The sequence below is a fragment of the Zosterops lateralis genome, assembly GCF_965231275.1.
Source record: "Zosterops lateralis genome assembly, chromosome: 6".
In the NCBI taxonomy this organism is placed as follows: domain Eukaryota; kingdom Metazoa; phylum Chordata; class Aves; order Passeriformes; family Zosteropidae; genus Zosterops; species Zosterops lateralis.
Genome location: NC_139761.1, coordinates 59,178,604 through 59,206,603, shown reverse-complemented (window position 1 = coordinate 59,206,603; position 28,000 = coordinate 59,178,604). Strand labels below are relative to the sequence as shown.

The following is a 28,000-nucleotide window of genomic DNA, read 5'->3' as shown; positions in this document are numbered from 1 at the left end:
TTTCACCCGCAAAAAACTTGTGTTATAACATAAATCAGGGAATAAACGAAAGGTTAATTAGGTGTAATTTCAGATCAGTTGCTCTGTGAGGGATGCTGTCCCTTACAGCTCTCTCCATGAAGATTCCAGGAACTTTATTAACATTTTCATCATGTTCCAGCGGTAAGATTACAGTCAACAAACAAGGCATTGAGAGGCTGGTCACAACTCCCAGCACCTTTCCAAGTGACACTTCCACCTCCCCTGCCTGCCAGAGGCTGCCTGGAAAGGGTGGAATCTCTCTGCTGTGTCCCGGAGCTCCTCCTGCTCAGTGTGATAAGGGAAGGTACCAAGACGAATAGGAATATGAAAGAAAATCCTGGACCTAGGGTGTCAGGAGACAGGCAGAGAGCTGGAAGAGGAGTGGAAGGAGAAAGGAAAGGCATCTGGAGCCATTTGCCTTTTCCAGGCAGAGGACATCAGAACTGGGAAGAAAAGGAAAGGGAAAGGAAGGGAGAAGGAATGAAGAGAAAAAAGGGGAGGGGAGGGGAGGGGAGGGGAGGGGAGGGGAGGGGAGGGGAGGGGAGGGGAGGGGAGGGGAGGGAAGGGAAGGGAAGGGAAGGGAAGGGAAGGGAAGGGAAGGGAAGGGAAGGGAAGGGAAGGGAAGGGAAGGGAAGGGAAGGGAAGGGAAGGGAAGGGAACCACTGCAGCACCTGGCCCCGTTCCCAGCCACCAGACTCAGCACAGCTCCCTCCAGGTAGCCCGGGCGAGGCCCGTGGCACGGGAGCGGGGGGGCTGTCTCGGTTTATCCCGGGTTTATCCCGGGTTTGTCCCGGGGGTCCCGGCGTGGCCGAGCCGCCACGTGGGGGCGCCCGCGCCGCGGGCCAGTCAGCGCGCTGCGTGCGCCGCTGCCCCGGGGCACGCCGGGAGTTGTAGTCCGCAGCGCTGCGGGTTTCCGTCACCGGTGTCGCGTGGGGATGACGTCGGCGGGAGGTGTCATGGCCGGGGGGGAGTGGTTCGCTCACAAACGCCCTCAGCGGGGGGAATGAGGGAGGGCGGTGCCCGGGGCTGTGTAAAGAGGAGCGCACGTCGAGATAAGCACGGTGCAGCCTGTGCCGAACACAAGATGTCGCAACAGAAGAGTCAGATTGCGTCTTAAATTTTATAAGGAACAGGCACACACACACAATATTTGTTTCCTCTGAGAAATCGCCATTTCCTGTGTTTGTAAAAGTCCTGATTACCACAGATTCACTGACTGGTTTGGGTTGGAAGGGACCTTAAAAACCATCACATCCCATGGGCAGAGGCACTTTCCACTGTCCCAAATTGCTCCAAGCCCCATCCAGCCTGGCCTTGGGCACTTCCAGGGATGGAGCAGCCATAGCTTCCCATGGAAATCCATCCCAGTGCCACACCACCCTCACAGGGAAGGTTTCTTTGGCCAATATTCCATCTGAACCCACCTTCTGTCACTTTGAAGCCGTTCCCACCTGTCCTGTCACTCCAGGCCCTTGTCCAAAGTCCTTTCCCAGCTCTCCCTGAGCCCTTTTCATCACTGGAATTTTCATCACTAAAGTTTCCCTGGAGGTTTCCCTTCCCCAGGCTGCACATTCCCATAACAAGCAAGGAGCATTTTGTTACACAATTTAGCAGAAATAAAAACCTAATTGTGTTGTGAGAAGGGAAACAAGGGCTCGTGGTCTAGAGGCAAAAAGAGAAAATAGAAAAATATACGAAAGTGGGGGAATTGTAAATAAAGCAGGATGAGAACAGGCCTGGAAGATGTTTGGTGACAGCAGAACAGGCTATAAAAATAGGATAAAATATATAAAAATGACATTCATTTCTCTATAGAGGGTATGACAGAGCTGGCAAACAAAGGAACTGTTTTCCCTATACAAATCTTTTAGCTTTCCAAGTTAAAAAATTAAATGTTGCATCTGATTCTGAGATTTCTCATAAATATTTTGTGCATTTATTTTCCTGAGGCTGATTAATTCTTACGTAATTGATGGAAAGCAAGCCATGAGAATGGTTTTGAACATTCAACCCCAAATACCTTTTGATTTTCCAAGCAATTGTCCTTACACTTCTTTTTTACCAGAAACTTGAATTTGACTCAGTCTGCTAAAAAAGGAATTTTGGGTATTAGTTTAACGTTCCAAGAAAAAGCATATAATTTAACCTCTAACTTTGCAAAAGTTCATACACATTTCTGCTGATGCCAGGATAAATTTTAGGCAGGGCAGAGAAAGGAAGCCTGGATGAGCAGTATAAATTCCAGAATTTTAGGTGGTTACCCCTGAATGAGATAACACAAAGTTGTCAAAAATGGGAGTAATAAACAACCAGATTTTTACCATCCTCAAAGGGATAAATTTCCTCCCAATATCCAATCTAATCCTTCCCTCCTTTATCTTAAAGCCATTTAAAGCCAAATATTAAAAGACTGGCCACAGAGAGGACAAAGTCTCTTCACAAGGAGCCTTGATTCTATGAATCTATTTTTTTTTTTTTGTATAGGAATTAAAAAATAGGGAGGAAAGGGAGGAGAAAATAGCACTGACATGCCAAATGCAACTGTTTTTTGCTTCCCAAAGTCCTGGAATTTTAAATTCCAAATTTCTGGAATTTTAAAGCCAGAACTGTAGCCCAACCTGAATTTCACAAGTGGATGCTATTTTTAGAGGAGAAAAATAAATCACCCTCTAATCATCACATCCTCTTTTATGTTGCATGTTTTCATATCTGGCAGCACCATACAAAAAAACAAAAAAACAAAAACAAAAACAAAAACAACAAAAAAAAAAAAAAAAAAAGGAAAAGGGAAAATCTGCCCTGGTTTCTTTTGCAAGTAATAAAATCCACAAATAAATAATATAGTTGAACTTTGCTTAAGGAAGAAAAAAAAAGTTGTGGTTTTTTTGTGTGTTTTTTCTTTTTTTAAATTTTTTTTTGAAGGCACATTGAGAATTTCAGGAAACCTTTATGTTTAGAAATTGAAAAAATAAAAATGGCCTCTCACTAGTTGCATGAGATTAGCCAAATAATAGGAGAAATCTGATTTTCAGTGGCAAAAGCAAAGTGTAAATGGACAGAGGATCATTCATATGGGAATTTCATTGATAGAGTGTTTTTCCTTGATTTATTTGGTGCTGCCTGTACTCCCACTCCCCGTTCCAACAGGGCAGCTCCATTTCTAGGAATAGGAGAGGCGCTCTGTGGTGATGAGTCAGTCCAGGGGTATTGATTTCTGAGAATAGCCAAAAATAGACACTCAGAGACAGAGGAGCAGAAACTGAGTGAGTGAATTACGATCCTTCCCTGTTAAATTTTTCCAGTGCTGCCAAAGAAAATCACAGCTGTCTCCTTCCAGTGTTAGAGGTTACTGGGCAGAAGGAAAATGAAAGAGGATGTAATGGTTTTGAGGAATATTTAGTGATTAGCACCTCGATTTGTGAAGGGATGATGCAGCTGATGATAAAGAGTGAAACTCTAATGGACACTTCCCACCAGACCAAGTTGCTCCCAAGACCCATCCAGCCTGGCCTGGACCATTTCCAGGGATGAGGCAGCCACAGCTTCTCTGGGAAAGAAGGAGAAAAGAAGGAACATATTCCTTGCTGAGTTACCCAATGACTCTATCCCAGCTTTTGCTGTGAGCCTTGCTTGGTCCACTGGCAGCAAACAGCTCCTTACAGTGGATCTTTTTGGGAACACATGGGTCTTGTGTGGGTGGAGAGGGAGGAAACTGTAGCAGAATTAGACTTGATTATCCAACTTTTCCACCTTCACAAGCCAGGAGAGGCTGTGAAAAATCTCCCATCTGGACACATATTGGAAACCAGGCTCTAGTTTGTTACCTTGGAATTCAGATTTGTCTTTTAAAAGACATCCGGGGTTTGGAATTGCACACAGGCTGATGCCCATCCTTAGGCATCTGTCCACTCAGCTACATTTAGATTCCATGACCTTTGGGAAGAGGAGTGTTCAATCCTGCAGGGAGCAGCTACCCAAGGCCCTTCATCTTAACAAACCCTTTTGGGCATCCTGAAGAATCCTCTAATGATCTTAAAAACCTCCTTAGGAAGCTCCTGGTGGACCTCCCTCATCCTTCTAACAAGTCCCTGGGGACAACTTCACAGGCACTGAGGAGAAGGAAACTTTCCTCCTTTTTAAAGAAAATCAAAACTTCCAAAGCAGTTCAGTTTGTCACAACTTCTCCACACTTTGGTTGGAGAATTCATGGCTTGGCCAACACCTCTCCAGTCCCCCCCTTGGTTGGTGCAGAAGCTGTGGCAAGAATTTGAAGGATAATTGAGCCTTCATCATTATCCTTCACCAGCTGCACCAGCAGCTGCCCCTGGACAACAACTTGTGGTTGGCAGAAGACCCTCAGAACCTTGTGAAAGTGCCTGCGACATTCCAAGGGGGCCATCAACAGCCTGGAAGAGATTCTGGGTTCCAGGGGTTCTAGTCAGGAGTAAAGGTGTGCATAAAGACATATCCATCTCCTGTGCCCTGGTTGTGCTGCCATTCAGAGCCCTGGAAGAGCTGGAACAAGAAATTTTTTTTGGCAGATGAATTGTTTCATAAATATCCTGCTCACAGTCGTAATCTCATTCACACTGATGACTCTTCTTGCATTTCAGACACCTCAAGGCTACAATTAATGCAAAGTCTTGTCACAAAATGAAAGTATTTAAAAATTCAGAGCCACTTGTAGCTAAATAAAAGAGATTTTATTAAACCTGTCTCATCAGAAACTTTTGAGGTCAATCAAGGGACAATAATCTCAGCGTTTTTACGGGATGACTTATTATTTCCCCACAAAGAAGAGAGGTGGTGAAGAGAGGGGTGAGCTGCAGGAAGCAGCATCACCTCTCTTTTCCATTAGGACTTGATGCAGCAAGGAGAAAAAAATGGGAAAAAGGAAAAAGGTAGCAGCAAACATGACTCCAGAGATGGAACTCTAGAGATTCCAGCAAACAGCAGACACCCAACAAGGAGAGAGGAGAGATTTCAGGGCTGGGCCATAAAACATAATTTAATGTATTTGAAGTTGAATTTTGAAAGAGATATAAACTGCTTTCATATGGTGTATCTAAGTGTACCCGAGTACGAATTCCCAGAACTCTTGCCCTAAAATATGCATCCAACAACACCTGCCTACTCTCACCTCAGCTTCCTCAGTGGAGAACAACATTCCCAGCTGGACGCTTCTCCTCCTGTGAAAATGACCTAAAGCTGTGCCGTGCAATTCTGGAAGTGCAGAGTTCTCCCTTCTAACTGCAGAGGGAGCCAAAAGAAGGAGTTTTCAGCCCAGAGGAGGAGTTTTGAGCCCAGAGAAATGAATTTGAATTCCAGCATCTAATTTTTAGATGTCTGAAAGTTAGAGAAGATCAGAAAGTTAGAAAAGATCAGTCATAAACTGTAGTTTCTACCCAGCTGATGGTGGAGGCTGAGCGAGATTTTCTTGTCTTGTTAAAGCCCTTCTTACCTGGCTGATCACTCTTTTTAGGGCACATTTTACCTCTTTGTTCCTGAGGCTGTAGATGATGGGATTTAGGAGCGGGGTGAGCATCCCATAGAGCATGGACACGACCCTGTCCCAGTGCGGGGAATAGGTGAAGGAAGGGCGGACGTAGGTGCAGATAGTGGTCCCATAGAAAAGGCAAACCACGGTCAGGTGAGAACCACAGGTGGACAAAGCCTTGTGCCAGAGCCCAGGGGAGTTCCTGGACAGGATTTCCAGGAGGATACAGATGTAAGAGACCACAGTGAGCACGCAGGCGCTGCCCCCCAGCACCCCGGCCACCACCAGGAGTACCAACTCCCTGCTCTGGATGGACGAGCAGGAGAGGGCCAGCACGGGAGGAATGTCACAGTAATACTGCTGGATTTTGTTAGCTCCACAGAAAGAGAGTGTGAAAACCAGAGAGGTGTGCAGCAGGGAGTTCAGAAGCCCTGTTGCCCAGGTGCCCATGGCCAGCTGAGCACACAGCTTGGTGCTCATGATGCTGGGGTACCTCAGGGGGTGGCACACGGCCACGTAGCGGTCGTAGGCCATCACAGCCAGGAGGAAAATCTCCGTGCCCACCACAGCAATGAGGGAAAAGTGCTGGAACAGGCAGCCAGAGAAAGAAATCTTCTTGTGCTCCAGCAGCAAGGCCCCCAGCATCTTGGGCACAGTGATGGTGGGACATAAGAGATCCAGCAGGGATAAGTTGCCAAGGAGAAAGTACATGGGGCTGTGCAGGTGGGAGTCAGTGCTAATGGCAACGAGGAGCATGATGTTGGCTGCCAAGGTGGCCAAGTAAATGAGCAGAAACAGCACAAAGAGAAGCAAACGGATTTCTGGAGCATCAGAGAGACTCACGAAAACAAATTCGGATACTGTTGAGAGGTTGGCCATCTGCATCTTCCCTCTCATTGTGGGAATGAGACAGAGGTTTCTCTGGAATAAAGAAGATGTAACTTAATCACAATTTCATTCCCATTTTAAAGCTTGTCAGGTTTTTTTTTTTTGGTCTGTTTTGAAGTTCAAAACAATTTCCAAGCCCGCATATTCCTAATGCAAAAGGCAAAATGTAGGTATTAAATTTCACAGTGATTAACCCAAAATGTTTGTTTTTGCAGATTGCCACCTCAGACTGAAGAGCTGAAAGTTGAAGTTACTTTCCCTGTGTTGTCCAGCTTGGACACAGCCTCAGGCAACACAAAGGTTCTCTGAGCAAGGGGAGCATGGTATAGATCCCTAAAATTCCTTTCAACATAAATTATTTAGTATTAATAATATCGTGAGAAAGATCTAGATTAGCAACTGAAGCTAAAACTTACTTTTTGAGGGAGTAATGCTATCAGAGAATAATTAAATCCCTCATAATAAGCAGATAGATGCATTTTAGGGCTTTTTTTCAGCTTTTGGATGGGGTTTGCAGCAGCCTGGTCTACTGGAAGGTGTCCCTGCCCATGGCAGGGGGTTGGAATCAGCTGAACTTAAGGTGCTTTGCAACCCAAACCATTCTATGAGTCTATAATAAAAAAAGTTACAATTTGGCATCCCACTAAAACCCTCCAGTTTTCTATGAATTTTACCCTAAAGACTTCCACAATACCATTAATAACTCTAGCATCTACCTGGACTTTCCCTCCCATCCCGTTTCCCCAGTTCAAAGAAGTCTAAATGTGGCATTAAAGGATCTTTCCATTTAGCCTGCATTGTTCCATGGAATGTAGCTCAGTATTTACAGTAAGTAAGTCCTTTACATACCAGCCCTGTAGGGAGAGAGAGCAAAGTTCAGTCCAAATGCCTCAGTTTTGGGAGACTTTGGGATTGATTTTGAGATGATGGGAATATTGTACTACATTCTCATTTGTAAGAGATGCAGGGATAAATAGATTGATGAAATATTTCATCTGCCCAGGCTCCTCTGTGGTCTCAAATTCTTCCTGAAGCTTGAGAGGGAGCAAGGTCAGGGCTTAAACTACATAAATAGTTAATTCAGCAGAAATAAAAGGGACATCACTTTTTCATAAAATGGGGGGCTCATTTGGGTGAAATAGCACAGAAACAACATAGAAATACTCACTGCTGCACAGAATTAATTACAGATGATTTATGATTGTCTGTATCTTCAGGAAACAAAGCAATCCTTTTTCTTCTTTCTGCATATGACATAGGAATGATTTCACTCATGAAGAAGAGATGAATCCTGATAGAGCAGCATTGGAATATTCACACAGACACCTACCAGCACTGGCACAAGGGCTGGCTTGGCTGCAGGAGTAGGCACCTCTCTTCTTTAATGAGGTTTTATAAATATGAGGGAGTGTCTGGGGACAGGTGTGTCTGACACTTTTTTTGGATGTTCCCTTAATTGCGTGTATGAGGGGTTTTACAGAACATTGCCAAAAGAGGCTTGTAATCCAAGGAATTTAAATTACCAGCACTATTTGAAGGTAACAAAATTCCCCTCTGGTTCCATTAAGCATCCATGTGTGATTTATAGGAGTGCCACTTCCCATGCGATGTCCAGGACTGGGAACAGGCCTGTTCATATTCCAGCAATACCTGACCATAAACTCTGCACTGTTCACACAAAGGACTCTGGCTGGCCATCCTTCTTCCAGCCTGTTTGCAAAATCCTGGAAAATTAAAGATTCTGTGTCTTACATGGGCAAACAATGATAGGATAAGAGGTAACGGTTCTAAACTAAAAGATGAGGAATTTAGATTGGATATTAGGAAGAAATTCTTCCCTGTGAGGGTGGTGAGGCCCTGGCACAGGTTGCCCACAGAAGCTGTGAATCCCTGGAAGTGTCCGAGGCCAGGTTGACAGGGTTTGGAGGAACCCGGGATAGTGGAAGGTGTCCCTGCCCACAACAGGGGGTAGAACAATATGAACTTTAAGGTCTATTTCAACCCAAACCATTCCAAGATTCTATAAACTGTAATTCTCCAAGGGTCACACAGCACAGGCCTGTCCTGCCATGGGGGTGCAGAGCTGTGGCTGGAATAAATCCCCATGATCCAGACCTTTCCCTGTGTGCTGCAGTTTGCCCAAGGACCTTTAGGTGTCACACTTCCCATGAAGTTTTGCAACAAAGAATTTTGTAACTAACCCAGATGCCAGAAAGAGATACAGCAAAGAGATCCGTCCCTCACCTCTCCCTTCCAAGCCAAACCATTCTGTGATTCTGTTTCTCTCATAAATCTTACATGTTTCTTTTGGGGTGGGATCCGTTTGCCTCATCAAGGTGCCAGTCACTCAGGCTCTCAACTCTGCATCTAAGTTTCTTATTTGCCGGGATAGTCTTAGCTGGGTTGTTAGGAGTAGAAACACAGGATAGTTTTTGAGATAAGTGTTCTGCCTCAGGGTAAATAAATAAAAATTATATTGAAATATATTTTATTATAAAAAATTCATTTAAACACCCCCAAACAAACAAACAAGAAGAAAAATATCTTTATTTTCAGAATCCAGATGTACACTTATTGATGGACTAGACCCCTCTTGCCCTGTTGCCCACCCCCCTGTGCCATCCCCACTGTAATACAACCAAAGTGATTTGATTTTGTCCACTTCTGAGACTACCCAGCTTTGTCATTGTTTGAGATTTCCATCTAGGAATGCTTATGATGAGCCCAGACTGATTAGAATCTGCTGAAAATGCTCCCTTTTCTCTGATGTCCTTTGTGTTTCAGTCTCATAGTCTTTAAATAAAATTGATTAGGCTGGGATCTCTTCAGGCTTCTTGGGATTTAACAAAAGTATTGTTGAGATCCTGTGAGTTCTCAAAGGATTTTTTCCCCTTTGAGGCCATTTTTCCCTGTCCTCTGGGTGAGGGCAGTAAATCTGAGGGGGAGCTCATAGAGATGATAATTTCCAGGAGAGAAAGAACTCAGGATTTTAATGGTGTGCAGTGGAGCCAATTTACACAGAGGGCCAAACTCAGCTGCCAAAGCTTCACCTTTGCAATTTGTCAGGCACCAACTTTTTAACAGCATCTTCTGAGGCCTTGTTAAAGTCTTCCTAAGATGTTTCCAGGGGGAAAAAAAAAAATCAATTATATTAAATTGTTCGTCTTCATAGAATGGTTTGGGTTGGGACTTTAAAGCTCATCCAATTCCAATCCCCTGCAATGGGCAGGGACATATTCTACTGGATCAGGTTGCTTCAAGCTCCTTGTATTGAAATCTCAGCTCCCAAAAGTATGGATTTTTAAAATTATTTTATCAAAATTGGAGCAATTATTTCAAATCAGTTCACTGTTGATATCCTCAGTTTATACCTGGTGAACAAACTGACAGCAAAATAACTGGACCACAGCTCCAATTTGCCTTGCATTGATTTATAAATAAAATATTTATAAAAGCTTTATTGGAATGTTAAAAAATTATCACAGTGATGCATTTTGTCTCAATTAAAATTTACCCTAATTGACCTAAAGAACATTTTAATTTTTCAACATTTTCATCTAATATTAAAAAAATGCTCCCTTCCAACCCAAGCCATTCTATGATGAACCTGAGTAGAAATTCACTATTAAAAAGAAATCTCATTTGTAGAAGAATGGGAGATGTTTGGAAATCTCTGTTAACCAGGATCAATGACTCACTGATGCTTCTAATCCTCCTCTTTCTACAGGTATAGGAGTGAGGGCTAATTTAAGACAGCACAGAGAGACAGGCAAAGTGGAAATCCTTTTACTTCCTGTGCAGCAGTTTAGATTGGATATTAGGAAAAATTCAGTCATGGAAAGGGTTTTCCAGCCCTGAAACAGGCTGCCAAAGGCAGTGGTAGAGTCACTAACCCTGAAGGGATTTAAAAGCTATGTGGATGTGGCACTTGGGGACATGGGTTAGTGGTGGCCTTAGCACCCCTGGGGAATGGTTGGACTTGGTGACCTTAGCAGACTTTTCCAACCTCAGTGATTCCATGATTTTATTTAGCTGGGATGAATTCAATCCTAAATCATTCACTGATGGTGCTCCCCTCATGGCAACCACTGAATTTTTATCCCTAATGGATTTGGTGATGTAACTGCTGCCCTCATAGAGGCAGTTCGGGTTGGAAGGGACCTTATAGACAATCCCATTCCAACCCTCCTGCCATGGGCAGGGACACCTTTCACTATCCCCGGTATCCCACATTGCTCCAAGCCCCATCCCATCTGGCCTGGAACACTTCCAGGAACAGGGAAACCATGGCTGCTCTGGGAAACCCATGCCAGATCACCAGAGGGAAGAATTTCTTCCCAATACCCCATCTAAACCCACCCAGTATCAGTGTGAAACCATTCTCTCTTGTCCTGCCTCCATGCCCTTGTCCAGAGTCCTTCTCCACTCCTTCTCCTTCCTCTATATATTGTGCCTTGTATGATTTTAGTAATTCACTTCTCTGAGAGGATTATGACTAAAAATTTCTAAAGAAAACCCTACAAGCAGAATCTGTGCCATGTCTATCTTCCAGTGTCAGTGGGTGAATTTGGGGACACGGTGCATGTGCCTCTACCATGTGTCACAGCACAAGAAAAGCATGTCAGAGAGGGAGAACAAACCTCATCCTGGATTCATTTATTTATCTGAAGATTATGATCCCACACGAGTGAAAGTGCTTGGGAAGTTTGGGGTTTTCAGCATGGATTTTTATTATTTTTAATATTAACAGTTATATGGTGTGGGAATACACAAGACTGAGAGTGAGACAGACTTAATTAGCATAACTAGTCTGGTGACTAGAATGCCATGGCAAAGACAAACAAAACTTTGAGCTTATGAGAAGATGGGATTAAACCTGCTTAAAGGAAAAGATTCAATCAACCCCCTAAGATGAAGATGTTGTAAAATGCATGAGTTGTTTGTATGATCTTTTAACCTAATTATTGTAGTAGAAATTACTAACCTTACTGAAATGGTATATAAATTCTTGGAAAACCTGAGTAAAATCGGATTCTGATTATGAATCAGTCTTCCTGTCTCTCCTTTAATCACTGATAATATGGGTATATAAATATACATAATTTAAAGTCTGTAGGCTTCAGCCACTAAGTCATTATTGTGTAGGAATGTGACTCCAAGTGTAACTCCAGGGTTTAACTCTGGGTGTAACTCCAGGGTCCTGCCAACCCAGCTCATCTCAGAGGGCTCTACAGCGCTTCCACAGTCTCCACATGGATCCCTTCATCTCGCTGCTCCTCAGGGTGTAAATGAGGGGGTTCATCACGGGTGAGAAGACGGTGTAGATGACACAGACGTACTTGCTAGTGGGCAAGGTGCCCGCGGGCCGCAGGTAGGTGAAGATGCAGGGCATGAAGAGCAGGGTGACGGCCATCAGGTGTGAGACGCAGGTGGACAGAGCCTTCCCGTTCCCCTGGGAGATGTGAGCCCGGAGCTTGGCCAGGATGAGGGTGTAGGAGGCCACCAGCACCAGGAAGGAGCCCAGGGATATGAGGCCGCTGTTGGAGGCCATGAGCCACTCGGTGAGGGTGGTGTCGGCACAGGCCAGGCGGACAACGGGTGGCACGTCACAGAAGAAGCTGTGGATGGTGTTGGGGCCGCAGAAAGGCAGCTGGAGCATGAGCACGGTCTGGACAATGGAGTGGATGAAACCCCCGAGCCAGCAGGCGGCAACCAGAGCCCAGCAGACCCCGCGGGCCATGATGGCTGTGTAGTGCAGGGGCCTGCAGATGGCCGTGTAGCGGTCGAATGCCATCACCGTCAGGAGGAACATCTCTGAGGAGCCCACAAAGTGCAGGAAAAACAGCTGGGCCATGCAGCCCTCAAAGGCAATGGCCTTGTGCCCCAAGAGCAGGGCCACCAGCACCCTGGGGATGGTGACAGAGGTGTAGCAGATGTCAATGAAGGACAGGTTGCAGAGGAGGAAGTACATGGGTGAGGAGAGCTTGGGGTCAGTCCTGACTGTCACGATGATGAGGATGTTGCCCAGTAGGACCATGGCGTAGGCCAGGAGGAAGAAGGTGAAGAAGAGGAGTTGCAGCTCCTGGGTGTCGGAGAGCCCCAGGAGGATGAATTCAGTCACCTGGGAGAAGTTGTCCTGTGCCATTGCTGCAGCTCAGGCTCCCATGGCACAGGTGGGGGTCTGGCCAGGAAGAGAAGGGAATGTGCTACAGCTCCAAGGCTCATGGACGGTGTGAGCAGGATGCATTTGCTGCTGGAGAAAGCACAGTGTTGTGTTATAAATGACAGAAAGCAGAGTTTGCACTCACCCACTCTTCTGTCCCTATTCAGTCTCTGGCCCCTCCACATTGACCTTCTCTCCTGAATTCACTCTGGGCACTATTTTCCTGCAATGTAGTTGTTGTGCTCCCGTTCTGTCAGGGAGAAATCACAGAATCATGGAATTATTAAAGTTGGAAAAGCCATTGAGTCCAATCATCCCCCCAGCACTGTCAAGCCCTCCAGTAAACCATGTCCATAAGTGCTACATCCATACTGCTTTTAAATCCCTTCAGGAATGGTGATTCCAGGGCATCCTGCTCTCAGATAACAAGAGCCATGAATGCTGGAAAAATGCTGTGCTGTACTTTTACCTGCTGGAAATCTGAAGTGCCATGACTGAAGCAAATGCTGCCATTCTCAAGCATGAGCTGTTCCGTGTTCTGATCCTAATGGCACTCCTCTAAATTAAGGAAAGGACTCTCCAGTTAGCTTATCCACTCTGAAACTGGGAATACATGGACAGAAACCAGGTTTGGGAGGTTCCAAAGAAATCTGGGTTTCTAACACAGTAGAAGCTGCAAAACCTTCCATGGTTTCTCCACCTCTCTATTTTTTAAAGGAATTTTTGAAGTTCTTCAGTAGACAAATACACTCCTGTGGAGGTTAAAGTGGGACCAGCAGAGGAATGAATTTCTCCATTTAAAATCCCTCCAGGAAATTCCTTCTCTGCTCATTTCTGGTGAGGAGTTTATAACTCAGCAAGCAGGGGGTTACAAGTAAGAAGCCAGATGTCTATGATGCTAACAGCATTAAATAAACCTGCCTTAAAAGATCTGAAAGGCCAAATCATTAGACAGGGGACATTAATAGGACACACACATTGTCCTCTGGTATGTTGAATATCCACTGCATTTCTTCTGCTGTCTTTTTGGGACAATTTCAGTTGAAAGCCAACACTTTCCTGAAGGAGTTAAGAATGAAATCCAAGCCACAATATGCCCCTGATGTGTAATAATAAGCTCTGATTATTTAGCTGAAGAGGGTGGTAGAAATAATACCCGTCCTGGTTGTGGTGTGGAACACCCTATAAATACACCTGTAGTGACACTGGGGTAGTTAATGAGATGTTGGTGGCCCTCCTTTACTGACAAACACCCACAAATCCACCCTTACAGCATTCCCATGCAGAACACAAGAATCACTAGTGTGTGATATTCCTGAAAATGCTCAAGACCAAGCTGGACAGGGCTTGGAGCGACCTGGTCAATGGACTTGCCGATGGCAGGGGGTCAGAACAAGATGAGCTTTAGGGCACCTTCCAACCAAACCATTATGGGATTCTAAATGTGTAACTGATTTCTTTAATAGTCCTTTTTCTAAATCATAAAATAGTCCTCACAAAAGTCACTCACCAGCAATGCTGCTTTGCAAAGGCAGGATTCAGTGGGGCTTGGTCAAAACAAAGGAACAATCCCAGAACACTTCCACAGAGTTCACTTGCTGTCCTTCCTCTGACGACCTCCCCAAACTACTTCTGGGGGTTCCATCAGAACCTCTCAGCTCCATCAGAAACTCTCTGTAAGGTGCTGCTCAGAAGTTATGAAAGCAGCTCTGTGTCTCTGCCAACTCTGAGCCCTGAAAAGAACAGCCCAACCTTCTGTATTTCCCATTCTGCAAAAAAACCAACACCAACCTCCAGGAGCATCTTCAAGTATAATTACTTCTGTAGCAGAAATAGTTCAAGTAAATCACACAACAGAAGCACAAGACTATCAGGCGTAATGAGATCCCAGAGGCAAAGGGAGTTTTGTCAGAAATCATCAGTGACTAAGGAGCTAAAATTGTTCTTTGGGTAGTTATTAATGTAGTCCCTGGAGAGAGATGTCAGAGTAAATATGTCTTTTACACAGGACATTTATATAAATTAATATAAATTGATACAAATTTTGCTTTCTGTCCTAAGCCAGTATTTCTCATCTACAGTCTTACTCCTTTCTAGTTTACGTGTTGACAGCACAAAGCAAAAATATCACTGATGTTATCCCTTAGACACCTGAATTAAAACTTCAAAACAAGAAGTAACTCAGGAAATCACTTCAAAAAATGCACAAAGGTTTGTGGTGAGCTTTCCTCCCTCACCAGGTATTTTTACTGACACGGTAAAGCACAGAAGCAACTTTTGAGCTCAAGTATGAAATTCTTGTAAGAATTCTTAGCAAAGTGTAGAGGAGCCTGACACTATTTCCGTGACACCTTCCATAAGCTGTGGGTGAATATTTGCTCAGCAGCACCTAGAAATGAGACCTCTAAAAAAACCCCACTGGTGTTCACCTCCAAAGAATGAAAAAATACATTTATTTTATTTAGTGCTGTCTTAGGCAGAGGAAAGGTGAAGTAGAATGAATTATAGGATAATTATGGAATTGCAGAATAGCTGTTTGGACTTGAAGGTACCTTAAAGATCATCTCATTCCAACCCCCTGCCATGGGCAGGGACACCTTTCACTAGACCAGGTTGCTCCCAGCCCCATCCAGGCCAGCCTGGAACAGAGCAGAAAGGATTTGTTGAAGTGGGAAAGGAAGGGGAGAAGTTTCCCCTCCTGTTCCTTCATCAGCAAACCACCCAACTAGCTCTTAGGGGGTTTTGGGGTTTTTTTCTTATGGGATGCTCTACCTGGACAACATTTTCAGTATTTTTAACAGCATTTAAACACTGGTGTTGCAGTTGCTCAGGAGGCTGTGGTCTGGGCCTGTGCTCATTGACAAGGAATAGGAAGGGAATGCCAGAGTTCTTAATGTCTTTCCCATCATAAAAAGAACTTTTAGTGCCTTCCTAATTGCAGCAGGAGCCAACAGCCAGCTGTTTTTTCAAAGGCACATTTTGGGGCATTGTATCAGAAGAAATGATAGCAAATCATGCTTGGTTTTCTCCAATCCTTTGGGAACATGACCACAGCCCTACGCCTTCTCATTTCCGCTTCCCACTTTCCTCCTGCGCAGTTTCCTCATGGCTCCCCTCATTCCAGAGGATGTAGATGAAGGGGTTGAGCATGGGTGTGATGATGTGTAGAGCACAGGCACGCTTTGTCCTTGGAGATGGGATGTAAACAAGGTGGATGTAAACAAACGTGCTGGGCCCAAGGCACAGGATCACCACAATGGTGTGGGATCTGCATGTGGATGGGGCCTTGTGCCACCCCACCAGCATTTGGCCCCTCAGGGAAACCAGGATGACCACGTAGAACGTGACCAGGATGAGGGAGCAGCTCAGGGAGATGACTCCACTGTTGGCCGCTGTGGCCAGGTGGTCAGCACACGTGTTGGTGCAGGTGGAGCAGGGGATGGACATCACAGAAGTAGTGGGCGACTGTTGGGAAAGGTGGGACAGGAAAAGCTTACAGATGTGATTGCCTGTCAGGAAATACTGGAGATGTAAAACCTGTGAGTGAAATAGAAATGAAGGCCAGCTTTGAGATGTGATGATGGCAGGCAGGAAGATGGTGATTAGCTGGAGATAGGTTGAGGGATAGAAAACAAAAGGACCCAAAGATGTAGCCCCTCTCCACCTTGCCAAGGCATCAGGGAAAAAGTAGATAAGAAAAGTAGTCTTTAGAGTTTAGAATATAGGATGATATGGTAATATAGTAGTTCTCATTGGCTGCATGCAAAGTCTGTAGGTTTTGTATCTCGTGCTGGTTGGTCACTGTAAATTAGAATATTCAACACAAAAGGAGATATAATGTATTGTAACAAGGTCCTCGCTCTTTTACCACTTTTACCTGCCCTTGCTCTCTTACCTCCCTTACCCCTGCTATCTCCCTTACCTCATACCCCTCTCTCTCTCCCTCTCTCTTTGGGGCTTCCCGTCAGCCCAGGCTGGTGGCTGAAGGCAAAGCCCTCTTTACCCACGACCCCCACAATAAAACCACGTATTTCTCGAACATCTCAGGTCTGCAGAGTTCCTTCTCCCTGCCGTCCAGGGATGCTCCTACAATCTGGCCTACAGGCGACTTTGTTGGGGCCACAGAAAGGGAGCAGGGTGGTGGGAAGGGTCTGGGGGGTGGCATGAAGGAAGCCCCCTGCCCAGGGGACACGAGCACAGGGTAGTGCAGGGGACGGCAGATGGCCATGTAGTGGTTGTAGGCCATGGCTGTCAGGATGAAAACCCCCTGTGCAGCCAAAAAAAAACCAACCCCAAAGAGCTGTCCTATGCAACCTGCAAAGGAGATGGTGTTATTTTCCACCTGGAAGCCAGAAATCATTTGGGGAGCTGTGACAGAGGAGAAACAAATGTCTACAAAGGACAGGTGGCAGAGAAAGAAGTACATGGGGGACTTCAGGTGCTGGCTGCTCATCACAACGAGAACTATGAGGAGATTTCCTGCCACTGTGGGCATGTAGAAAAGCAGGAACACCACAAAATATATTTCTGCACCCCTTGATTCTCTGAGAGGCCCAGGAGGATTAATTCCTTCATGCTGCTGGAGTTTTCCTTGCCAGTCTACTGGCCAATGTGCAGTGCAGAGCCTGGAAATGTGGGAAGATAAAGACAAAACGATTCATCAGTTTGTTCATTCTTAAGAATTAATTCTTTATCAGAAGTGCATTCTCTCTAAGAAATACATGGGATTAGAATTTAGTTTTTTAGTGCTTTTAAAATTAGCTTTGGTTTTTGTTTGGTTCTCCCCCCTTTACATTTAATTTAATTTGCCTTGTATGAGACACAGCCATAGAATCATAGACTCCTGGAATGGTGTGGGTTGGAAGGGACCTTAGAGACCATCTAGTTCCAACCCCACTACCATGGGCAGGGATGTCATCCATTGGATTCCTTTGGGATTGGATCCATCTGATCCAGGCTCCTATTTCATGATTTTAAAATGGAGCAAAATCAGAAACTCCTGTAGAGGCAAAAAGCTGGTCAAGCACCCACAGGAAATGCTGAAATGTAGAAAAACCAAAATTGCTCTCAAACTCAAAAAAGTGAAGGCTAAAGAGGAAGTTGGGAAAGCTTGGTTCTTCTCTTGTGCTTGCAGTTTTACTGGCAGGAGGTAAAACATACTCAAGAAAGGGGATAAAAGGCAGGTCTTACTCCTAAAATCATCTTTTCAGTCAGTGACTAGAGGTACAGATATAGTGAAATCAATTGCAATAGGAAATAAATACAGCGTGGACTGTTATAAAAAAAAAAAAAAAGAATAAGGAATTGCACTATCCTCTTATTGCACGGGTTTTCTAAAATCTCAGGTGGTTAATTGAAAAAGAATTTTATAACCTTATTTTGGACCTCAAAACCAGTTCTGCACATGGTTACAGCCAAAGAGAGCGAGAGATGGTTGACAACTTCAGGGGAATTTTCTCTTTGTATTTTCATATCTGTCAAGAAGATGGGCTGGAGGCAGGGAGGGAGGAGGAAGAGGAAAGGAAATCAGGAATAGTAAAGAAAAGAGGAAAGGGAAAAGATCCTGGAAAACTTACCTGCTCTGTGTTTGGAGATCTAATTTTTGTGTAAGAGCTGTAAGATTTTATGTCCCCAACATCTCCCTTTCCTGGTAGAGGCTTTAAAGAACATAGAACAGCTTCTGAAAAGCTTTCAACACTTGCTTAGGAGGTGCCTTTTTTAATCCCACCTCATTTAATTCCTTGCTTTCCTGTAACCTGACTTTTCCTGCCCATGCTAGAGCTGCTTGGAGGGAGTATGGGCACTCCCATGGGAGTATGGGAGAAGGGTGCACACAGAGGCCAGCAACCAGAGGGAAAAAAACCTGTTTAAGTAACTTTCTTCAAAGCTCCCCAGGGAAGTTGTCCTCCTCCGGGGTTTAATTCCCTGTTTATGCAAACCTCCTCCACCCTCTCCAAGGAAATCTCCCAGCTCAAGGGCTCTTGGGGCTGGAGGAGGGAGGTGTGAATGCTCCGTGGTGAGAATGAGAAGAAATTAATCCCATCCTGCCAGGGGAAGTTTAGATTGGATTTTAGGAGAAATTTCTTCACTTACAGGGTGGTCCAGCCCTGGCACAGTTTACTGAGAGCAGTGGTGGAGTCACCATCAATCTGGAGGGATTTAAAACATGTGGATGTGGCACCTGGGAGCATGGGTTAGTGGTGGCACTGCTGGGGAATGGTTGGGCTCAATGACATTGGAGGGCTTCTCCAACCTTAACAATTCCATGATTCTTGGAAATAACAGCCAGTAGATTAGCTGAATATTAAATTGGGCAAGGCTGTGATGTGATCTGGTTGAGTTAACATTCCCAGACTCTGCCATTAATCCATGCTTTGTGTGTTTCCCAAATGTAAAGGCCCCTTAGATCCCACAGCTTAGGTTTTATAGCACTGTGAGTAATAATAAAACTGTGAGGATTTTTAAATCAATGCATATCCCCATAAAAACTCCACAAGCCCTCATTAAAAAAAAAAAAAAAAAAAAAAAAAAAAAAAAAAAAAAAATTTAAAAAAAAAATCTGGGAGGATTCTAGACCCACGTAGAAGAGAGACAAAAGATGGCTTGGCTCACTTCTTGATGACCCTCCAACTCCTTATTTTCCCTGAAATTTCATTGCTTGCAGCCCAGAGAATAAAGACTTTTGCAAGAACTTGCATGCTTCAGCAAAGGTCAGTGAAGTAAAGAGTAAGTTAAAAAGAAAAAAAAAAAATCCTTATTTTACATATTGGGAAAACTGAGGGAGGGAAATCAGCTTTTGTACATCTGCAGGAGTCAGCTGAGTTGAGCCTTTGCATTCCAGGCTTTCCTCTGGAAAGAAACAGATCTATTCACCTAATCAGTTAGGGGAAATGGCTTTAAATGACAGAAAGTGGGTTTAGATGGGAAATTGGGAATAAATTCTTCCCTGGGAAGGTGGTGAGGCCCTGGCACAGGTTGTGTAGAGAAGCTGTGCCTGCCCCATCCCTGGAAATGTTCCAGGACAGGTTGGAGCAATCTGGGATAGTGGAAGGTGTCCCTGCCCATGGCTGGGGGTAGAACTAGATGAGCTTTAAAGTCCCTTCCAACCCAAACCATTCCAGAATTCAATGAATTTGTGTATTACTTCAACTCCAACTCATCACTGCCCTGAAGTGTACTGTGTATTTTCAACTTGTGATTTAGGTGCATCAATAAATATTTTCATCCACTACCCATCCCTTTGTTTTGCTGACATTTACTGAAATTGAGAATGGCCCAATAACAACAAAGGCATTTTGAATGTCTCCAACATGGAATGCCAGCAATCCGTGCAGAGAAAATGGAAACTCTCAAATTAATGAGGAGATTAAATAGTGCTGTGGATAAAAATAGTCTTTTAATTTAAATATCATTTTACACCATAGCCTGGAGTCCTGGCCAGGTCAATGAGGGTTGCCAGTAACCACTATAGGAAATAGGATTGGGTAATAAAGTAAAAACTTTCTTAAAATCTTTGTAAAAGGAAGAGGAAGAACAGATGACAACAGAAGCTGAAGATGTACAAATGCATTTCTGACCTGCTAAGCAAATTTGGGCTGGATCTGCCCATTCCTGTACCCACTGACACACATGGCAGCAATTTGGGTGGCATCATACTCTTGTCCCTTTATTTCCCTGGCCCAAGGGACTAACTGGCTGCCCAGCCCAAGATAGTTCCCTGTAAGGATGTCAGGAAAGGAGAAAAGTGTTTTCCTGGTTTCCATGCCCTTTTGTAAGTGGATCTGGAGAGCTCATGGACATGGAGTGTGCATGGACAGGACTGGCATGTTGTGGGTGGGTGGTGGAGGGTTCTGTCTGTTTAGGAGACACAAGGTGAGGAGAAGCTCTGTCCAGGGGGAAGTTGTGAAACTGGAAGTGAAAGGCCTGGGGCTGGAGAAATTTTGTGAAATTGGAAGTGCCTGAGGTGTTGAAGGACTGTGCTGAAAGCCTGTGAGATGTGAAGGTGCACTGAAATGTGCTCCTGACCCCAGAGCTCCATATTGAGGACAGCACAAGCAAGGTTTGGGCATCTGGAACTGCTGAGGTGGGAAGTATGGGTGCAAGGTTGGGTGAAGCAGTAGGGGCTCCATAAGGTGCTGAACTGTGCTGGGAGAGGTTGAGGGTCAGAAGAGGACCCACTGCAATGACGGGTGTGTGACAGCTGGGCAGGGACAGGAGGGAATGAGAAGTGCTGAGGGAGGATGTGAAACCTCCAGCAAACATGTTATGGGAGAGGGCTTAAAATTTCTCCACCTGAGCAGCACTAAAACCTCACATCTTTGGGGTCTGTGAAATCAGAGCATCTCAGGGCCTCGAGTAGGACACAACACCAGTGCAAGGTTTCTATGGACAACTCTTGCAAGAACAGCTGAGGAAGGGAGAAGTAGTAATGTTTCCATGACTGCAAAGAGGGGAGGGGGAAGTGGTTCAAATCTGGGTGATCATACTCACACAGAGGAGGTATTTCCCCCATGAGTGATTGGCTGCCTGGAGGGTCACGCTGAAAACACCATGGCTTTTTAAACAGTGGCTGCCCAGTCCAGCACAGCAGGATGACACAAGGACTCGAGCTGCACCCTATATCACACAATCCAGGAGACAACACTGCCAGGTACAGGTGCTGAAATTCCCAGGAAGGCACAAAGGTGAGAAATTCTGAGGTGGGTCTTTGCCACTGTGCTCTGATGGTTTCTGTCAGGCTTTGGAGAAGGGAGGGGAAATGAAAACAATTTACTTCCTTTGCTGGACAGAAATTTGATGTAGGTCAGGAATTCATCATAATCATTTTCAATATAAGGAAAGCTTCATTCCAGGGACACTTTTCCCTGTACAAGTGATCTTGAGCTGCTCTAAACACACCTCTGCAATGTAAAAAGTCATTACTCAGAGACCTGGCATTACAACAGCATAACTTTCTGTCCATAGTCTGAGATATCTTTGTGGGGTCAGGGTTGTTCTGCCTCAGGAGCTAGAGGCAGGATTTGCAGAGAAACCACAGGGAAGATGTTTAATCTCAAGGGAAAAAAAGACCTGGACTCAGGCTGCTGCTGTTTGAGGAGAGTTTCACTTAGTAGTTACATAAGGAAGTAGAATCATGTCTTGAATGTGTCTTGGAGACAGGAATTCTGTCTCTCCAAGGGAGTATGATAAATAAATGAGAACAATGAGTGACTTTTGCAGTCTGTAGAAGTAAGAGAAGGATTTCATAACTTCTGTTACAGCAGGAGGCAAGACTATTGATGTTACCCATTGCAGCCATTTCTGTTCCTGGCAGTCTTTATGCACATACAGCACCTTCCAGTGCCTAAAGATGCTCCAAGACAGCTGGAGAGGGACTTTGGAGAAGGGCCTGGAGTAACAGGACAAGGGGAAATTGTTTTAAACTGGAAGATGGTGGATTTGAATTAGATTTTGGGAGGAAATTCTTCTCTGTGAGTGTGCTGAGGCATGGGTTGTCCAGAGGAGCTGTGGCTGCCTTATCCCTGCGAGTGTCCAAGGCCAGGTTGGCAGGGCTTTGGAGCAACCTGGTCTGTGGAAGGTGTCTCTGGCTGTGGCAGGAGGTTGGAACAAGATGAGCTTTAAGATCCCTCCCAACCCAAACCATTCCATGATTCTGTGACATGATCCCTGGCAGAAAACCATTTAACATTGGGAAATAATTACCTGTCATTCCCTGAACCCCCAGTGGAGAGAGATGCACCTGTGGAGGCTGCAGTGGGCTGAGACAGAGTTTAGGGGACACTCAAATGTTCACACCCTCAGTGTGTTCAGATCGAGTGGAAACAGAAGCCAGGAAACCACTTAACCACCGGGCCTTCCTCTGTTCTCAAGGCAGAAAAGCTGCGCAGAACTTGAGACTGTTTCTGCTAATTTCTGCAAAAATGTGATTCTTTGTAGCCACCTCTGAAGCAGGTTGTGAGGGAGGAACAGCCACAGGGCTGCTCTCAGAGTCTTCACATTAGAAGTGCTCAAAGTTCTGTATGAGTTGAGGACGGGATCATCCAGCTCTGCAGTGCCAGAAGTTCCCTGGTTTCAATCAACCCTAAAGGAAATCCTAGAATCTTCAAATAATTTGAGTGGAAAGGGAGGGACCTTAAAGCCCATCCAGGCCCATCCCCTGGCATGGGCAGGGACACCTTCCACTAGCCCAGGTTGCTCCAAGCCCTCTCCAAATTCCCTGCACCTCACCCTTCTTTTCCCTCTGCCCATGGGATCAGCGTGCCTGAGGTGCCGGGATGGAACAGCAGTGATTCAGTCTGTCACCTTCTGGGTGCTTTTGGAAGTCTGTCTCCATGTGTGCTGCTGCACCACAAAGAGAGAACAGAGGATTCATGCTGGCTGCATGGTTCAGTGATTTACATCTTCCCAGAAAACCCCATTCTTTGTTCCCGTCCTCTTTTTTACTTCTCTGCCTTCCATGTCCAAATAAACAGCTGGTTGGGAGACAGCAGAAGAACCATTGTATTTCTTCCCACCAGACCATAAAAACCGTGTTAAACCCAGTTTTTTTTCACTCTCAATATTCTCAATCAGATCTCAGTACAATGGGGAAGGAAACAGTGACCTAACTCATGGAATGGTGTGGAAAAGTTATCAGAGACACAACTCCCATGTCCTGTGAGGATGAGATAATCTGTGGTTTCTTACGTGTGGTTCCTGCAGTTTCTGAGGGAGAAGCTGAGGGCTCTACCAGACCAAAATGTTTATTTGTTACTGTACATGGTTCTGCTGTACAGGAGAACCACACCAAATGGCACTTTATTAAAACAGAAATAACTCATCAATTATAAAAAACTATCAGTTGTTCTCATGGAATCACAGAATTCCAGAGTGGTTTGGGTTGGAAGGGACCTTAAAGATCATCCAGTTCCAACCTCCTGCAATGGGCAGGGACACCTTCTAATATCCCAGTTTGCTCCAGCCTGGTTTTGGATACCTCCAGGGATGGGGCAGCCACAGTTTCTCTGCACAACCTGTGCCAGAGCCTCACCACCTCCCAGGGAAGAATTTATTCCCAATATCCCATCTAAACCCACCCTCTGGCAGTGTGAAGCCTTTACCCTTTGTCCTGTTACTCCAGGCTCTTGATCCCTTCCAAACCAAATTATTTTGAGGTTCCATTAAATCGAGTTCTAGCTACAAAGCCTGGGAACAAACCAAGGAACCCCTCTAGAAAAGTCACCCTGGAATTACCACCTCTACCCTCTCTGCTCCCAGGTCGGAATCACCCACTATGAGACCCTTAACCATACCAATCCCCCCAGCCATGGCCATCCAGGCTCCTGGCACCAACCAGAGCGGGGCCATGGGACAACCAGAGCCATCCTACACTGTCCTCAAGTTCATGGAGAGCTTCTGCCTGCTGAGTGCTGCCTGTGGGATGGTGGGGAACGGCCTGGTCCTGTGGTACCTGGGCTTCCGCATCCGCAGGAACCACTTCACCGTCTACATCCTGAACCTGGCGGCCGCCGACTTTGGGTACCTGCTGTGCATCGCCGTGGAGACCGTGCAGTACCTGATGCAGTTCAATGTGGGGGTGCAATTTGGGATATTCCTCTTCCTGGATCTCTTCATGTACGGCACGGGCCTGTACCTGCTGACCGCCATCAGCATAGAGCGCTGCCTGTCCGTGCTGTCGCCCATCTGGTGCCGGACACACCGCCCCAAGCACCTGTCTGCTGTGGTGTCTGGCCTGCTCTGGGCCCTGTCCCTGCTCCTGAACACTCTGGGATATGTTTTGTGCACCCTTTGTCCCTCTCCCGGGGTCTGCCGGCGCCTGCTCGTCGCCATCGGAGCCTTGGATTTCCTCGTCTGCGCGCCCCTCATGCTGCTCTTCAGCCTCACCCTCTTCCTGCGAGTCAAGTGCAGCTCCCAGACCTTCCAAATGGGCCGACTCTTCACCGTCATCATGCTCACCATCCTCCTCTTCCTCATCTTTGCCGTGCCCCTCAGCATCCTCATCCTCCTGGACTTCCTGGGCCACAAGTTCCTGTACTCCCCGGAGATCGGCTTTGTGCTGTCCTGTGTCAACAGCACCCTCAACCCCATTATTTACTTCCTGGTGGGAAGCTACAGGGATCGGAAATTCAGGCTCACCCTCAGGCAGGCGTTCCAGAGGGCCTTCCAAGACTCGGCAGATGACAGGGATGAGCGGGAAACCCGGGACACCATAACCATGTCCTCCTAAAACCCTGCCTGGAATGTCTTGGCGGAACTGAAGAACTCCGAGGTACTGGGGAAGGTTCATCTCACCTGACCTTCAGTACCCTCTTTGTAGATATTTTAGGTCATTATTTTAACTCACCATGTGTGGCACATCAACACCTGGACCACAGGATTTACCTGACCTGTATTAGAAGTTCCTGTTTCTTTCCAGTGACTATTAATTAATATTCATTTGATAAGGTTGAAATGCCTTGGTGTCTCAATTACATCAAAGAAATCCCACTCAGGATGAATTCTTGTCATTCATAAACTCATAAATTCTCAGTGTTGCTTTTCACTCAGATCTCTGAAAATGAGATCGATACCTACAATCCTCCTGTTGGAAGCAGACACAAAATTCCTGAAAGGAGAATACAACTATCCCTCTTAATTTACAATTCCCATGTCTGAGCACACACACAGCCTTTTGTGGCTCACAGAGCCATTCTGGGCTTCCTAATGGTGAGAATTTCAAAGACTGAAAAGATTCACAACCACCAAGTCCATTTCTTGTCTAAACGACAGAGCAGAAAAGGGCTCCAGCTCCTTCCAACTTGCTTTAAAAATTTATTAACTGAGTTTCATGCTCCCTCATCTTGTATTTCAAAGAAATACATGGCTGGAGATTACTTTTTTTGTATTGTTATATTGTTGCATGTTATTTTAATTTCCTCCAGCCCTTGGCAGAGTCTCTGCGTTTAGCTACATCATGTTGTTATTTCTTCCTTTAAAAGGACAGATCAGAATCCATGGCTTTTACATCACCTTTACCAAATGAAATGAACCAAAGGATAGTGAGAAAAATACAGGAGACAGAAAAAGGTAAAGAAATACCATGATTTGCAACAAATTATTCTCTAAACTAAATCCTTTGAAGGGCTAAATGGGATTATTTGTGCTATCAGACTATCTAACATTTATTCTTTTAACCAAAATTGTTACAAGAAGTCAATGTGGCTAATTTTCTTTGAAAAACCTCACAAATTCGTGTTCAAAATATTCTCTTTTTGATGCTTCAAATGATTTTATCATTGGGACAAACAAAACATTTTTGTATTGTTAAAAAGACCAGAAGTCTCTTTTTTTCTTGTTGTTTATTTTTTTTATCCAAAGGGATAAAGATTGCATTGAAAGTTGTTGTTTTTGTTGTTATTGGATTTATCAGGTGATAAAAACATAGAGAATATAAAAGCAGATTTTTTTTTTTTTTAATTCAAGGCACACAAAGAACCTTCCAGTCAATGACTACTGAAAAAGGACAGAAAAGCCAAGTATATTTTATAACAGCTAATTCCAGGTGGTTTTTGGTATAACACTGCTGTATTTAGGTGAATAACATTTCCTCCAATGATTCCAGAGGGGGCAGGACCAGCCCCTGTGTGACTGACTCAACTATTTATTGGGATTTGGCACACTAGGGATATCCTTCTCCATCAGTCCTGTCCAAGCAAATCCTTTGACATTCTCAATCTTTATTTTTAAAATTCTCTCTTACTTTCTTATTTTCTTTCAGCCTTTCCTTCTTTGTTTCTCCCCCATTCATTCTCTTGTTTAGGTTCCTTTTCTTTTTCCTTGAATTTGTCTTTATTTGTTCTTTCCTTCTTTTTTATTTTCTCTCTCTCTGTTTCACCCCTTTCTCTCTTTTTTTTCCACTTCCTTTTCCCCAAATTTTAATTTTCACTCATCTCTTACCCACTACACACCAAATCCCACCATCACCAACCCAGCACCCCTTGCTCTGCCCATTTTTGCAATCTTGGCTTCATCAACAAAGTTTATTTCCTATGGATGGTACAAGGATCCTTAATCTCCCTGATTCTGATGATTTAATCCCAGAAGACCACTCTCTGTTGCTGGCATTGCTGAACTGCACCCTCAACCCCGTGATGTACGTGCTGGTGGGGAGCTGCCGGCGGCGCCACTTCCAGTGCTCCGTCAGAGCGGCTCTGCAGAGGGTGTTTGAGGAGAAAGCTGGGAGTGACAAGGGGAGCCACGGGCCTGGGGACACTGTGCTGGAGGTCACAGCTCTGTGAGGCACTTCTGGACATGTGGCACCCGGAGATGTGGCACCTCAGAGACAGACAGGACTATGGGAGCACATGGCTGTGAGCTCAGTCCTGTTCCTGTATTCCCCATGGAATGGCCCTGGTTGTATTGGTCCCAGGGAATAAACTCTGATGTGCTGATCTTCTTCATTTTGTTAGGACCCCTAAATCAGATTTGGATTTATTCCTTTTGTTTCTTTTCAATGAGGTAACTCTGGCCCCAGATTTTGTGGAATAAACAATATCTGGGCTTTGCTGCAGAGCTTGTCCCTGGTAAACAGTGCCAAAAAAATGGCTCATTCCCTTAGTTTTCACCCATTCTAAAGCCTCCGGCTTGTCTATGAGGAGAGTAGGTTCCTGTCTCATACTGGACCTCTTGCTAAAGCTGGTGCCTGCAATGGCTGGAATGAGCCATCTGTTGACAGTTCTAAGAGCTCCTAATTCCTTTTGGGAAAAGCATTTTGTCTCTGTGTCAGGTTCTTCTTAACAACCCTAATCCTGAAATCATGTCTTTGAACAGGCTCAAACTGTCCCCTCACATTTCTGGGGCGGATTTTAAGGAACCTGCAGGACAAAATCTATGATTACTGTTTAAATCTAATTTTTCCACTTGTATGCCACAATTGCAGTGGTGCTTCACCTTCACCACGCAGTTTCCAAGAGGATTCATGGAATTATAAATTCTGTGTGTGAGCTGGAGCACAGACACACAGCAGAGGGACAATTTAGGATTCCAGCAATGTCATTTCTTCTGAGAAGAGCCAAATCAATGCTGCTCTCTTGGCTAAAACCCTTAGAAATTTAGCGGTTTCATCTGAGTCATCTTCTACACTCCCTTGGGAGTCAGACAGCAGTGTACAGTGAATGTCAGGGAATTCCTAGAAAACTGAAGTGAGATGATTCCTAACCAGGCTGACATGCCTCAGAGATCTGGGATGCTCCTGCTGGAAACGGGCACATGTGGTGGCCCTGGGATCAGAACTGTCACTTCTCTTCCCTGCTGACACCACGTTGGTATCCCTAGCTATGGAATGTCACATCCCCTCCCCAGGCCAATCCTTTCAAGGGCAAACACTTCATGATCCATGTGGGGCTGACAGTGCTCCAGGAGAGGTGGAGAGGGACTTTGGACAAGGGCATGGA

General features: G+C 45.2%; 3 protein-coding genes across 4 annotated transcripts; 1 reads left to right on the top strand and 2 right to left on the bottom strand.

Moving 5' to 3' along the window:
- Nucleotide 1: 1 nt before the first annotated feature.
- Nucleotides 2-26,898, top strand: LOC310910961 (proto-oncogene Mas-like). Of its 2 annotated transcripts, XM_083864068.1 has the most exons (4): nucleotides 2-325; nucleotides 7,410-7,456; nucleotides 21,136-21,253; nucleotides 23,826-26,898. In XM_083864068.1, the coding sequence occupies exon 4, from the start codon at nucleotides 23,842-23,844 to the stop codon at nucleotides 24,793-24,795; it is 954 nt and encodes a 317-aa protein (XP_083720194.1). In that variant the 5' UTR covers nucleotides 2-325; nucleotides 7,410-7,456; nucleotides 21,136-21,253; nucleotides 23,826-23,841; the 3' UTR covers nucleotides 24,796-26,898. The 2 variants fall into 2 exon arrangements, with proteins under 2 accessions (XP_083720194.1, XP_083720193.1); XM_083864067.1 differs by lacking the exon at nucleotides 7,410-7,456.
- On the bottom strand, nucleotides 5,353-12,551 carry LOC310910214 (uncharacterized protein; the record flags this gene model as incomplete). The annotated part of the gene is made up of 3 exons (XM_083862662.1): nucleotides 5,353-5,367; nucleotides 5,483-6,439; nucleotides 11,634-12,551. 3 exons carry the CDS (start codon nucleotides 12,549-12,551, stop codon nucleotides 5,353-5,355), a joined length of 1,890 nt encoding a protein of 629 aa, XP_083718788.1.
- Nucleotides 15,626-17,144, bottom strand: LOC310910213 (olfactory receptor 4S2-like; the record flags this gene model as incomplete). The annotated part of the gene is given in 6 exon segments (XM_083862661.1): nucleotides 15,626-15,683; nucleotides 15,685-15,999; nucleotides 16,001-16,034; nucleotides 16,672-16,753; nucleotides 16,756-17,093; nucleotides 17,096-17,144. Coding segments are annotated over 6 exon segments (876 nt in total).
- Nucleotides 26,899-28,000: the final 1,102 nt, after the last annotated feature.